Source organism: Zootoca vivipara, chromosome 13 (assembly GCF_965207765.1).
Source record: "Zootoca vivipara chromosome 13, rZooViv2.hap1.1, whole genome shotgun sequence".
Lineage (NCBI taxonomy): Eukaryota > Metazoa > Chordata > Lepidosauria > Squamata > Lacertidae > Zootoca > Zootoca vivipara.
Genome location: NC_142596.1, coordinates 42,809,607 through 42,823,444, shown reverse-complemented (window position 1 = coordinate 42,823,444; position 13,838 = coordinate 42,809,607). Strand labels below are relative to the sequence as shown.

The window sequence follows — 13,838 nt, the reverse complement described above, 5'->3', positions numbered from 1 at the left end:
AATAGACCTTTTTTCATTTGATGTGGCATAAAAAAAATCCTTTGCCAAAATGCACCAAACCTCCAATGCACCAAACCTCCAATTTTCCAGGTTACTTGTGTGGAGAGGCTTTGTAGAAGATTAACCTACTTTCCTATTCCTCTCTATGATCGCTGTGTAAAGCTGCATTGCATGTTTTTGCCACATCCTGGTTATTGTTGTCCCCATTGTTGTGAAAAGTTTCTATGGTTTTTATAATTTTATTTATAGTTTTTTGTTTATATACATTTCAATAGTTTAACAATAGTTCCTAACATTTCAAACCTCGACTTCCTTCCTCCTCTTTCTGCGGTTCCTTAAATTTATTTTATCATTTCCTGCATATTCTAAATTAGCAACTTAATCTTTTATTCATCTATTTTGATTATATATTCTTTTGAAACTGCAGGTTATTACAGTAATCCTGCCAATGTCTTTATCTGTTTACAATTTGTTTGTAAATATTCAATTAACCATTTTATACATAAATAAACCATTTTATACATAAATAAACCATTTTATACATAAATAAATTTCTATACTGTTTGGGTAGTTCTACACCTATAATTCCCAAAAGAAAAGCTTCTGTTTTTTTAAAAACCAAGTGTTATCTTAGTTACAGGTAGGTAGCCGTGTTGATCTGACATAGTCGAAACAAAATAAAAAAATTCCTTCCAGCCGCACCTTAGAGACCAACTAAGTTGGTCATTGGTATGAGCTTTCGTGTGCATGCACACTTCTTCTGAAGAAGTGTGCATGCATGCACAGAAAGCTCATACCAACGACCAACTTAGTTGGTCTCTAAGGTGCTGCTGGAAGAAATGTTATCTTAAACATCTTTTTCAGTTCATTATATATCATTTCCCAGTAAGCTTTAACTTTACTACAAGACCACCACATATGATAAAAAGTACCTTCTTTTTCTCTGCATTTCCAACACATTCAATTTTGATTTATACATTTTTGGCAATCTACCAGGTATTAGATACCATCTATATAACATTTTCATGTAATTTGTGAAAAGTCTCTGTGTACCTTGGGCTTCTTCTCTCATAACAAAATGACAATAAAGATTTTTTAAAAGGAATTACTGTTTCACAGAAGCAAATACACTTTTCTGAATAATTCAGAAACTATGACAACTGTAACAATATTTAAAATGTTCAGGAATTCAGTCATGAAATAATAAATCTGTTCTCTTTCCCCCTACGCTTAGACTGAAAATGAAGAAAATGTACTTATTTGTTTGAGGATAATCATTGAATTGCACAAACAGTTCCGGCCACCAATCACACAAGAGGTAAATTTCTTTCTCCTGTACTGTTAAAGTTTTATTTTTGTATTACTACTTGGATATATTTGATTTGTGACTCCTGCATTGCAGAGGGTTGGACTAGATGAACCTAGTTGGGATTCTAAGTTCCCAAATTAAACTTAGGCATGGTCAATGCATAAAATAATTGAGCAATGGCTTCTGCATCCCCAAGGGACTTGGGTGTGAGTTTCTTAAACAGCACCATCCTCCATATTCATGAATACTGATGCATCCGTGGAAGTTGGCAAGAGAGCAGTAATCCTACTGGGCATGCTAAATCACTGGATGCCCTAAAACTAGTTACTTAGAACCTGCCCAGTTCACTTCCTTTGCTTTTAAAGTTGTTCAGTGTGAATACCTAGAAATAGAACGCCTTTAAAAAAGTTTTTTAGAACACAGACTCATCCTTTTTTCCCTCTCCCTTTCCACAGATACACCATTTTTTGGATTTTGTGAAACAGATTTACAAGGAGCTTCCAAAAGTAGTGGTAGGTCTTAAATTATTTTTTTTCGATTTCTGAAATCCACATTCTTGACCCATCATGGATAAAATACTCCAACTTGGTGGCTTTTCCTTTATGCCTTCTGGAAGACTTTTGATTATTATTTTTTTGCCTTGCAAAATTGGCAGGAGCTTGTGGGTCTAGTAATCGCCCACCCACCAGCTCCATAAGATCTAATCTTGTCAGGATTCACTTGGAGATTCAAAGGCCGGGATAATAATAATAATAATAACAACCACCACCACCTTTACACCACCACTTTGTATAGTGCTTTCAAGTGTTCAAAGTACCTTTTGGTCCATGCAAGGGGCTGTAGTAGAAAGATGTGATTGCAATAGCCTTGAATGTATATTGAGAGGGATGCTGAAACGCTTGGTGTGGGCTTTGTAAATGCCATATTAAAAGAAAAGATGTTGGGAGCAAACATTTAATCATAGACGATCAGCAGTGCCTACTATTGCAGCAGTATAATGCGCTAATGGTATCCAGAGATAGCTAATAGCTTATTGAACTATTCTTAGTACAATATTCACAGTTCTGTATTAATTATCAACAGTGAGTTTTGCCAAAGTTGCCTGTTGTCAGAGCTCATTGCCAAAGCAGTCACTCTTCTTCCTTTCCTCCAACCCCATCCCTCAGCAACCACGGAGTCTGGTAGAATTGGCTTTCCCCTGCTTTATTCGCGCTCCACCTCCGTAAGCTTATCGGCGCTTGTGAAGTCGGCGAGATCTGCAGCTATGGTTAATGCTTCAAAATCTCTTTGCTTCTTGCCATAGAATCGATACTTTGAGAATCCTCAGGTTATCCCCGACAACACTGTTCCTACTCCAGAAATGGTTGGTATGATCACGACGATCGTAGTGAAAGTGAATCCAGAACGGGACGACAGCGAAACGAGAACGGTATGTATAATACATGACTCCAGCTTGTAATAGAACCCTGTGGTTTACGGTGCATTTTTATGAAGTGAATATGAACCTTGGCAGTGCCAAGATGGGAGACTCCGGAGAGCCCCACCTGAGCAATACATCTATAAGCAATACAGTGGAACCTCGGGTTACGGATGTAATCCGTGACGGAGGCACGTCCGCAACCCGCAGCGTTCGTAACCCGCAGTCCTGCATCTGGGCACGCGTGTGATGCGATTTGGCGCTTCTGTGCATGCGCAAGCGGTGAAACCCGGAAGTAACCCTTTCCGGTACTTCCGGGTTTCCTGTGGTACGCAACCTGAAAACGCGTAACACGAAGCGTCTGTAACCCGAGGTACCACTGTAAATATATGTCACCTGTCTGCCACCTGGTGGAAGCTTCATTCCAAGAGTTCGGTTACCTCTTTTTATCACTGGACACCACTCTTTTTGTTTTTATTTATTTAGCATTTCTGACCAATTCAGTCTCTCACTCCCCTATACGGCATCGGTTTCTGTCCTTTCTGCCTCCACTTTCTCTTTCACTGACTTCCCACAGGGGTTGTGAGTCCTCCTAGAATCATAGAGTTGGAACGGACCCTGAGGATCATCTGGTCCAGCCCCCTGCAATGCAGGAATATGCAGATCTCCCTTATGGGGATTGAACCTCCGACCGTGGCATTATCAGCACCGTGCTCTAACCAACTGAGCTATCTCTGGTGCCTGAAACGAACAGATCCAAGAAAGCAATTGTCAGACTGGTTTCATGTTAACAGCTTTTAATTTTTTTAAAATCCCATTTAAAAAGAGACATTTTGTGGAAATGTTTGCCCTTTGCTTCTGTTTTCCCCCAGCATTCAATAATTCCTCGAGGCTCTCTCTCCTTGAAGGTGTTAGCCGAGCTGCCCATTATTGTTGTCCTTATGTATCAGGTTAGTACCGGAATGCTTCATATAAGTAACTTGCTTATGTCTAAATTCCTGCCCTGTCTTCTAGCCAAACTTTAGCGCTTCCCCCTCCCCTTATCTGGCATATGAATGAAGGGCGGCTGTAACTTTTGGGGCATCACGCTGCGAGCTTATTTGGGTTGCAGGTTTGTTCAAAAAACGCCTTGTAAGCAACAATCACATATCTTTCATCACACATTTCTTTTCTTTCTTCAGCTGTACAAACTGAACATCCATAACGTGGTGGCTGAATTTGTACCCTTGATCATGAATACAATTATTATTCAGGTGTCCACACAAGCAAGGTAAGGTTACATAACAAAATCTCCTGGCGAAGCCTTTTTACATTAGAAGAAGGACCATTCGGGAGGTAACTTTTTTAAAAAAAGAAAGAAAGAAAGGCAAGACTAAATCACTGTTTTGACGTTCAATTTTCAGGCAGCATAAACTTTACAACAAGGAACTGTATGCTGACTTCATTGCTGCACAGATAAAAACGTTGTCGTTCTTGGCCTACATAATAAGAATTTATCAGGTAAGTTACATTCGAGAGCTTTGAGCATTCTTGGGCAGGTGGAGGCAGAGAGTCAGGGCTAGCAAAAAGCCCCGCAGCTGCGTTCCACTAGTTAACAGAACTTTTTTTGATTGGTGCATAGGCTGTAGAACAAAATAAGAAACGTTTAAATTCCATGTAAAAGTGGAATGCTTTTAAAAACCCCACCCAAAAAGTATATGTAAAACAACGTTTTGTATAACACAGGGGGTGAGGGAAACCTTCCTGAACTACAACTCCCATCAGCCCTGGTAAGCATGGCCAACGACCAGGGATTATGGGAGTTTTTGTTCAGCAGCACCTGGAGGACAAATGGTTCGCCACAAAGCCATATGTCTGGGGATTTCTGAGGATTCATAGGAGGTAGAAGAAAGCAGGAAATTCCCTCTCCCTGCTTTCCTTCTCACCCACCAATTTTGGTTTTTGTTTGGATTCCTATCCCCTTGTTAGCTTAATACAGCCACTCCACCACCTCTGTAAATGGGGGTCTCTGTATACACAGTGGGAAGTAAGCCTTATTGATGCCCCTACCAGGGTGTGATTCAGTTGAGATTTTAACCTATATATGCCATAAATATAGCTGGAATATATGCATCTATATTTTTTTACTTTTATCAGGAATTGGTGGCCAAGTATTCTCAGCAAATGGTAAAAGGCATGTTGCAGTTGCTGTCAAACTGTCCTGCAGAAACAGCTCACCTGAGAAAGGAGCTTCTCATCGCAGCTAAGCATATTCTGACCACGGACCTGAGGAGCCGTATGTCCCTTTTGCATATTTTAAATAGTTGGAATATGTTGGTGGGGAAATGGTTAGAGGTGGGTCACAAGGTATGGTTCTGTGTTCTCAGTGTAACAAGAGTCCTCTCTTGTTAAGGTTGCTTTATGATTGCTGCCAGAGTCAACTGGGTGCAATTAGCATAGCAGTTTTAGAGCTAGTTTGAGTTCGCTTCACTTGGCGTGAAGTGGATAGAAAATCAGCCATGCCTATGAACTGGAACCGGTCAAACAGGTCAAATCGGACTGCTGGTACCTAGGTATTTAATATCTTACATTGGTAAATGTAAAATCAACTGGAATCTGCAAAGTTAAATGCAAATTCCCCCCACCACCCTCAAGGTGCTAGTGAGCCTATAGAGTGGGAAAACAAATTTTTGGAGTTTAAACTACTCTTCCACAGTTACTTTGTACAGCAGAAATATGGGATTGTATGCAATGAAGTCTGTTCTCCATCTGTTTACTCTGTTAACTCTGTTCTCCATCTGTTTTCTTATGGTGTGTGCCAGATAAAAACTTGTTTTTGGATTGTCTAAATAAGATCTATAAAATCGTGATTTGACAAAGGTATAGCTTAGCTTAATTCTGCACATGGGACCCAACTCTACAGACCCCCTAACCTTGCACTTTCCTTAAAGGATTGCAGTCTTGATTGTAACTTAATTGCAAATTAAGTGTGTTTATCTCATTAACAAAAGCATAATGATGTGGAAAGTAATGTCTGTGTTTGACTCTTGAAAGGGGCTTATGACATAAGGATGTTAATCTCCTTATGTTTCTTGCTTTCATGTTCTCAGTCAAACCTAGCCGACCTCACAAGGCTGTTGTGAAGTGAAATGACATAAAGTAAAATGGCATGTACATCACCCTGAGCTCTTTAAAACCAATGAGAGAAATTAATGATGTTGAAATACATGGTTTCAGAAGCACATCTTGGTCAGATCTTTCTATACTAGTGTTCCTTAATACAGGGGTACCTCGACTTACAAACGACTCGACAACCGAATTTTTCGACTTACAAATGGGGGTAATGGCCGCGCGCTTACGAATGTCTCGAAATCCAGAAAAAAACCGCGGCGGTTTTAGATAGGGATTTTTTGACTTGCAAATTTTTAGATAGGGTTTAGAACGAATTTTTCCGTTTCCAATGCATTCCTATGGGAAATCACATTTCCAATGGCGTTTTTCAACTTATTAATTTTTCGACTTACGAAGGTGCCTCCGGAATGGATTAAATTCGTAAGTCGAGGCACCACTGTACATTTAACATAATTTCTTAGGGGAGTATTTCTGCTGATCTGGAGAGGGATGAGAATGCTCTAAATGTTTGTACCACTCCAGTAAATTTGGGAAGGGTGCTCAGAATCAGTTTAAGGAAACAAATATTTGCAAGCTAAGTAAATAACTGTGGCATTTTTTCTTCATTGAAGAGCAGCATGTTAAATTCACTTTTGGCACACCTGCCACTTCCTAAGGATTAAAAGTCATGCTTGGTAGACTAAAGTTTGCAGGAAATGTTTGATTCATGGCCCAGTAGTTGGACCGCCTTCTGCATTAATTAAAGCTGCTTAATAATTCTTGTTTTGTTGCCTCCATCATGACAGCGTTCTCTTGTCACTTTTCACTACAGAATTTATTCCGTGCATGGACAAATTGTTCGATGAATCCATACTAATAGGCTCTGGGTACACGGCCCGTGAAACCCTGAGGTGCGTAATGAAGATTGTTCTCTATCTGTTAACGCTGCCAGTGCATGGGATGTTTTAGCGGGTGCACAAGATCATAATCAGGTCTTTGTCCTACCTGCGCTCCCATTTATTGGCTGAAGAAGGCAAAAGGGCTGCTCACTCATTATCCCTTTGTGTGTACATTATACTCAAGGAGGCTGTAGGAGGACCACACCTATAGACCCTACCCACGACAGGCTCCTGGCATCCCTGTCCCCTGGTATCCATACATTAAGGGGACTTTCAGAAAGCAGAGTCTACAACTCTACTTCTCAATGGTCCCTGAATGTGCAGATAGTTTGGCATTGCTGGCAGGTGCAGTCCCTCTCTTCCCTCCATTGTGTCTTCTCTACAAGTGGTCAGCTAATAAGTTAATGGTTGTGCAAGGCTTCTTTTCTTGCATGTGCCGTGATGGCTGTTTTCTATTCTACTAAGTTTAGTCCCCAAGATGGTTAAATGGCACATTTTATGCCTTCTTCGGCAACTCCTGCAGCCAAGATGGTGCCAAACATATTGCTCTGCTTTCCTTTGGATTACATCAGTGAGGCCAGGAGTGAGGCCTTGTCATCTGGGGAGCCCAGGGCCTCCATGCACACTGCCCAGGCTTGCTCCCTAGAGAGGTCACTTTGGTGCAGCTAAGAGCAGTTTGACTGTGTACTCCATTGTCTCTCGAGACAGACAGATGCCAACAACCTCCACCATCGGAGGCAGGATGCCTCTAAATACTAGCTGCTGAGAATCACATGAGTGGAGAGAGTTGCTCTTGCACTCGGGTCCTGTGTGCATGCCTCTCCTAGGCTTGCCACCTTGAGAACAGGATCCTGGACTGGGTGGCCCATTGGCCTGTTTATTAATTGCAATGGGTCTTCTGTGAGTAGGACTAGCATTGGTTACCACCCTTTCACTCCTCATCACTGTGTGTTGGACGTCTATGTTGGCTTCACACATATCGGCTCAACACATAAACTGGAGATATTACGCTAAAGTAAACAGTATATTTGTTCTTTGTGTGTTCCCAGGCCCCTTGCATACAGCACTTTAGCAGATCTGGTTCATCATGTCCGACAGCACTTGCCGCTCAATGACCTCTCCCTTGCTGTCCAGTTATTTGCTAAGAATATTGATGACGAATCATTGCCCAGCAGTATCCAGACCATGTCATGCAAACTTCTGCTAAATCTCGTGGACTGCATTCGTTCCAAGAGTGAACAGGAAAATGGAAATGGCAGAGACATCCTCATGAGGATGTTGGAGGTACTGTGGCATTTAAAGTAGGGGTGCTGGAATGAAAATATTCATTAAAATCACATAGCTGCTCAGAAACGAGGCCTCTGTGCTGAGGAGGTAGGGTTAAATATATAACTAAATGAAAAAGGTAGATTGACCTACTTGGGACCAGAGGTGCTATTCAACAGTGTTTTACTTGGAGCAGACCCGTTGAAATGAATGAATGTTTAAGTTAGCTTTTAATGGATCTACTCTGAGTTAAAATCTGAGTTGAAAACCACCCTTGGGCTCATGCATTCACTGCCTCTATTTTGTGCTGCAGTTTCCTCCTCCTGTTTAGGAGGCAAACCACCGGTTGTCGTTACATCTGAATGGACAAAACTATGGCTTTCACTTGCCCTTCATGCAGGGAATGGCAAACCATAGTTTGAAGCTGCTTTGTAATCCCAGTTTGGAAGGCAAGTTCAAAACCATACAGTGGCTCCTTGGGTTACAGACACTTTGGGTTACGCATACCGCGGGAAACCCGGAAGTACCAGAAAGGGTTACTCCCAGGTTTCGTTGCTTGCGCAGAAGCGCCAAATCGCATCATGCGTGTGCGCAAACATAGTGCTGCGGGTTATGAACGCTGCGGGTTGCAGACGTGCCTCCGTCACAGATTATGTCCGCAACCCGAGGTTCCACTGTAGGTAGTTTGTTCGGCTTTAATAGCAAGCAATGGTTTGCCTTCTAGCGGAGGGAGGGGTGGGTGTGTGAACACCAGTATCATTCTGGCCTCTTTCACTGGTTGTCGGGTTTGGCATTACACCTAGATTCAGATGACGGGTATGTTGAATCTTACTTTGTTGTGACAGTGCTCCTTGTCCTCCAGGTTTTCGTCCTTAAATTCCACACCATTGCCCGCTATCAGCTCTCCGTGATCTTTAAAAAGTGCAAGCCGCAGTCTGAACTTGGGGCAGGGGAAGCCGCTTTGCCCAGCGTGCCGGCTGGAGGAACTGCCGCTCCGGTTCCTGTTCCCTCCCCTGCTCCCACCACTCCCGTGGCCCCTGCCCCGGGGCCTGTCTTTGAGAAGCAAGGGGAGAAGGAGAAGGAAGATAAGCAAACATTCCAAGTCACGGATTGCCGAAGCTTGGTCAAAACCTTGGTCTGCGGTGTCAAGACCATTACGTGGGGTATCACTTCTTGCAAAGCGCCTGGTGGTAAGGTGGCATGATTCGAATTTTACCTGGGCTTTTTTCCTAGGGTGGTGCAACTTTTTTTTTTTAAGTTACCCATTTATTTAAAATACAGTATGCATATAAGTATATCAGTTACTGGAAACCTCAAGAGAGGAGAGCGTTTCTGTGCTCGGGTCCTGGTTGCGGGTTTTCCTGTAGGCATGACGTTGGCCACTGTGAGAACAGGATGCTGGACTAGATGGGACATTGACCTAATCTAGCAGGACTCTTCTTATGTTCAGGATTACTATTTCTGAAACAAGAAACACACTTTGCGCTTAGGTGATCCATGCATGTGCTGCAGGTGAAATTCCTCTATGGTGATGTGGGAGAAGGGAGAATTGGCTAAGGATTCTGCTTGCTGTCTGCAGTTTTTATTACATTAGGTTTTGTGAAAGGCCCCCAAAGCTGTGACCAGCGTATTAATACAGAAATTGAAGCACCTGTATTAAAAATAGCCATATGCATATTTAAATGTGCTGCCTGGTTATTTAGGAGCAACTTATAGAGTTAAAGTTTTGAAGCAGTTTAAATTGTGGGATCGATTAATTGTGAGCAGCTCTAGTTTCCCCCATTTTGTTACACAAGTGCACACTTTTTAGCAGTAAAAAGTAATTTCTCTTTCAATTCGCTTTCTTCTTTTTTCAGAAGCTCAGTTCATTCCCAATAAGCAGCTGCAACCTAAAGAGACACAGATATACATCAAGCTGGTCAAATATGCAATGCAAGCTTTGGATATTTATCAGGCACGTATCCTAGCTGTTGTTTACTTGCTCTGTAATTTTAATCTCCGTTGCTTATTCTACATTGTTTTTAAATTTGCAGCTTTCCAATTGCTTTGGATATTTTGAGACGGAAAGCCAGTACAAATGGTGGTGGGGATGTGTGTTGACTTGAACCCTGTCTTGTGTCTCCATTGCAAAAGGTTCAAATAGCTGGAAATGGGCAGACGTACATCCGAGTTGCAAATTGCCAGACTGTCAGGATGAAAGAGGAGAAGGAGGTCCTGGAGCATTTTGCCGGCGTCTTCACAATGATGAACGCTCTGACTTTTAAAGAAATCTTCCAGACGACAGTTCCGTACATGGTTGAAAGAATCTCTAAAAACTATGCCCTTCAGGTAGTATGTTTCGTGTACTTGATAGTAGTTTGATCCCTGACAAAAACTTTCTGTTGGGCTTGGAAGATTTCTTTGTTAACGTGCCACTGTGTTGTCATTCTGTCGCCTTTACGGCTGATCCAGCCTTTGCCAACCTCGTGCTCTCCAAATGTTTTGGACTACAGTTCCCATCAGCCCCAGTCAGCATGGCTGGGCTTGTTGGGGCTGATGGGAATTGTAGTCCAAATCATCTGGAGGGCAGCAGCTTGGCAAAGGCTGGGTTAAGCAAAAAACTACACTAAATTGAACTGACAATAGCTCTTGTCCTCATTGGAAACGGACAGTGGTTTGGAGGGGCTGTTATTTGATGCACAGCTGGCTACTCTTGTTTCCTTTTTGTGGAATCAAATGGGTAGGTATGGGATGTCAGTAAAATGAAATCTGTAAAAAGACAAGCTACTTGAAAACAATTTGAAATCAACTCAGCGACCAATAATGTTAAGCAATTATTATTATTATTTTTAATAAAAAATAAATCTTTGCTGGTGGTTATTCCTAATTGTTTCATGCTCTGCTTTTGACAGATTGTTGCCAATTCTTTCTTGGCCAACCCAACTACCTCAGCTCTGTTTGCCACAATCCTGGTGGAGTATCTTTTGGACCGGTTGCCTGAGATGGGCTCGAACGTGGAGCTCTCCAACCTGTATCTCAAACTTTTCAAGTTAGTCTTTGGCTCCGTTTCACTTTTTGCGGCGGAAAACGAGCAGATGCTTAAGGTAAATGTTGCAAACAGGTAAAAATGGTGAGTTCTCTTAATGCGCCCAGGGTTGGCTTCTGAAATGTACATATATGTATATAGTGGTAGTTCCCATGAGATTTTGAGCTTTAGGCCGCATGCCCATATACACTTACCTTGTAATCCTGCTGAATTTGGTGGGACGTATTTCTGAGTGGATTTGTGTAGGATTGCATTGGAAAGGAGGTGCACTCTCTGTAAAACATGACATCTTAAGATTGTCATAGTGGCTTCTTTGTGCATTCGAGGCTGCTTTCATTCAGGCATCAGGCTATACAGCAGGGGTCAGCAAACCTTTTCAGCAGGGGGCCGGTCCACTGTCCCTCAGACCTTGTGGGGGGCCAGACTATATTTTTTAAAAAAAATATGAATGAATTCCTAGGCCCCACAAATAACCCAGAGATGCATTTTAAATAAAAGAACACATTCTACTCATGTAAAAACATGCTGATTCCCGGATCGTCCGCAGGCCGGATTTAGAAGGGAATTGGGCCGCATCTGGCCCCCGGGCCTTAGTTTGGGGACCCTGCTATACAGCAAACCTCCTTTGAAACAGAGGGGCGTTCTGAAAGCAGCTTTGAGTTCAACTTCATTGTTTTAGCCATTGTCTAACATATAGTGTAGCACAAAGCGATGGCCACGTGCCAGCCAGTGGCTGCTTTAAAAAGATTTTTAAAAAAATACAACTCTGCAACCCAGTTTATGTCATGATAATGAGAAAACACTGCCCGAGTGTTCTCTAAAGCTAGAATAAGTAAAGCCATTGTCTAAGCTCTCGATGTTACTGGTCACGCATGTGCAGGAGTGGCAATCGCTGCCTGCGCACAACAGTGCCTCTCCCAGCCACCTGTTTCGACCTCCGGACGGACCTCCGGAATGGATTATGGTCACAGATAGAGAGGTTCCTTTGTATACGTATGTTTGTGTATTAAGGGGTAGAACAATCAAAAGCAGTTTGTGACATACAATAGGAAAGTTTGCTATTCAAAGTGGGGGGAATAGAATTCATCCAGACTTGCATTTGGGTGAATGTAAGTTGTTATTCGGTTCCTGGGCAATGTTTACAAAGCTGCTTTGCTTCCGATGAGAGTTTATTGGCACTGTTCATTCCTTATTGGACTTTGACGGCTTGGTGTTTTAAATGCACAGGGCACTATTTTGTTCCTCTGCCAGGAAGTCCTGATTATTTGGGGATTAATAATTGAACTCAAGCACTTCCTGTCTTGTAAAGGAGCCCCAAATGTGTAAGGCATCCTGCGCCTGATGCATTGTGTTCCCTTATTCTGCTGTCAGAATCAAGGTCACTTTCATTTTATAAACAGCAAATCCAATTTAAATGGTGTGATATACTGCCGTCGCCACTCCATGCCTCTTAAATTATTTGATTCTCAAGAATTGATGGTGTGGCCTTGAGTAGACAATTTAATTTGAGTGATGAAAGCTATTCGCAGCAATTGTGAAGCAAGGTCTAGGGCCTTTAGATGTTAATAAAACCCATAATTATTTCGGAGTTTGTACCTGGGCCGAGTCTTGTCGATTTGTTTTCTTTCTCTTTTTGTAATAGCTTGCACAAGGCTTTTAATTTCTTCTGTATTTCTAAGGATGCATTAATCCAAATTGTACTGTGCTAATCATGTTGACCCCTTTGCGCATTGTGCGTTCGCTTGGTGCAGTTCTGTGTGAGAGAATAAGGAAATATGATGACAAATGGTACGGCATGCTCCAGAAACTGGGGCAGAGCTCATTGGCTCAATCCAATGATCCCTAGGACTTGGATTTTTGGCTTCCCCTTCCTTTTATAATAAGCAGATCTCCACTTTATTCATTTAACAATCATACACCTTCTGGAAGCCCACAAGTAGTAACAGCTCTCCTCCACTGTTTGTCCCCTAGTGAGTGGCATTCAGTGGCACTGTTGCCTCTGGTTCCATGTAGTCATTGATAGCCTTATCTGCCTCCATGGATGCATCATTTGGTACCTTTATATAGCTGGCTATCCTTACATGATAGAATTTTAAGCCATGTCCCTACAGTTCGTAGGCTGTCATCCACCCAGACACAGACCAAACACAAACTCACTTGCTTTCAGCCAGGTTGCTTTGCAAGCTTTCAACAGAACTCTTCTTCACATTGGATCTTAAGTAAAAAACAAAAATGGAGGGAGAAAATACCCAAAATCTGCTCACTTGATTTCCCAATGTGCCATGGTGCAGTGCGGGTATGCTTCCCGTTGCTTGCAGGAGAATGAAATGTCCTGCATTAAGCTTGGTAATTCATCCACCGTAGAATAATAGAGTTGGGAGGGATCCTGAGGGTCATTTTATCCAACCCTCTACTGTGCAACCTCTGTCATCCAACTTCTGGCTAAAAACCTCAAATGAAGGATGTTTCCAGTGACCCAGGAAAGAGCCTTCGTCCCTGGGATTTTTTTTTACTGATTTCTTGTTAAAGAAACTGGCAGTGTGAGTGCACCTTAAGAAAAACCGCCATTCTTCTGGGTTTGTTTTTTGTTTTTTTTGCAGCCACACCTCCACAAGATTGTGAACAGCTCCATGGAACTTGCACAGACAGCCAAGGAGCCCTACAACTATTTCTTGCTGCTCAGAGCTCTCTTCCGATCGATTGGAGGAGGGAGCCACGATCTCCTGTATCAGGAATTCTTGCCCTTGTTACCAAACCTACTGCAAGGTCAGAGCAGATGCCGGGGGGGGGGGGGTTGTCGGTATACATCTCCTTTTTATGTCCATGATTGTT

The 13,838-nt window shown here is 42.4% G+C and overlaps 1 protein-coding gene across 3 annotated transcripts in view; it reads left to right on the top strand.

The window, feature by feature from the left end:
* The window catches only part of TRRAP (transformation/transcription domain associated protein), a 157,927-nt gene that overhangs the window by 6,720 nt on the left and 137,369 nt on the right, over positions 1-13,838 (top strand). For all 3 annotated transcript variants that reach the window (XM_035131728.3, XM_035131726.3, XM_088657252.1), the window contains exons 6-19: positions 1,235-1,318; positions 1,765-1,821; positions 2,613-2,738; positions 3,599-3,676; positions 3,908-3,996; positions 4,130-4,226; positions 4,863-5,001; positions 6,649-6,727; positions 7,765-7,999; positions 8,844-9,171; positions 9,838-9,935; positions 10,115-10,309; positions 10,873-11,064; positions 13,607-13,772. In XM_035131728.3, coding sequence (XP_034987619.2) covers positions 1,235-1,318; positions 1,765-1,821; positions 2,613-2,738; positions 3,599-3,676; positions 3,908-3,996; positions 4,130-4,226; positions 4,863-5,001; positions 6,649-6,727; positions 7,765-7,999; positions 8,844-9,171; positions 9,838-9,935; positions 10,115-10,309; positions 10,873-11,064; positions 13,607-13,772 — 1,963 coding nt within the window. The remainder of the gene's footprint in view (positions 1-1,234; positions 1,319-1,764; positions 1,822-2,612; positions 2,739-3,598; positions 3,677-3,907; positions 3,997-4,129; positions 4,227-4,862; positions 5,002-6,648; positions 6,728-7,764; positions 8,000-8,843; positions 9,172-9,837; positions 9,936-10,114; positions 10,310-10,872; positions 11,065-13,606; positions 13,773-13,838) is intronic.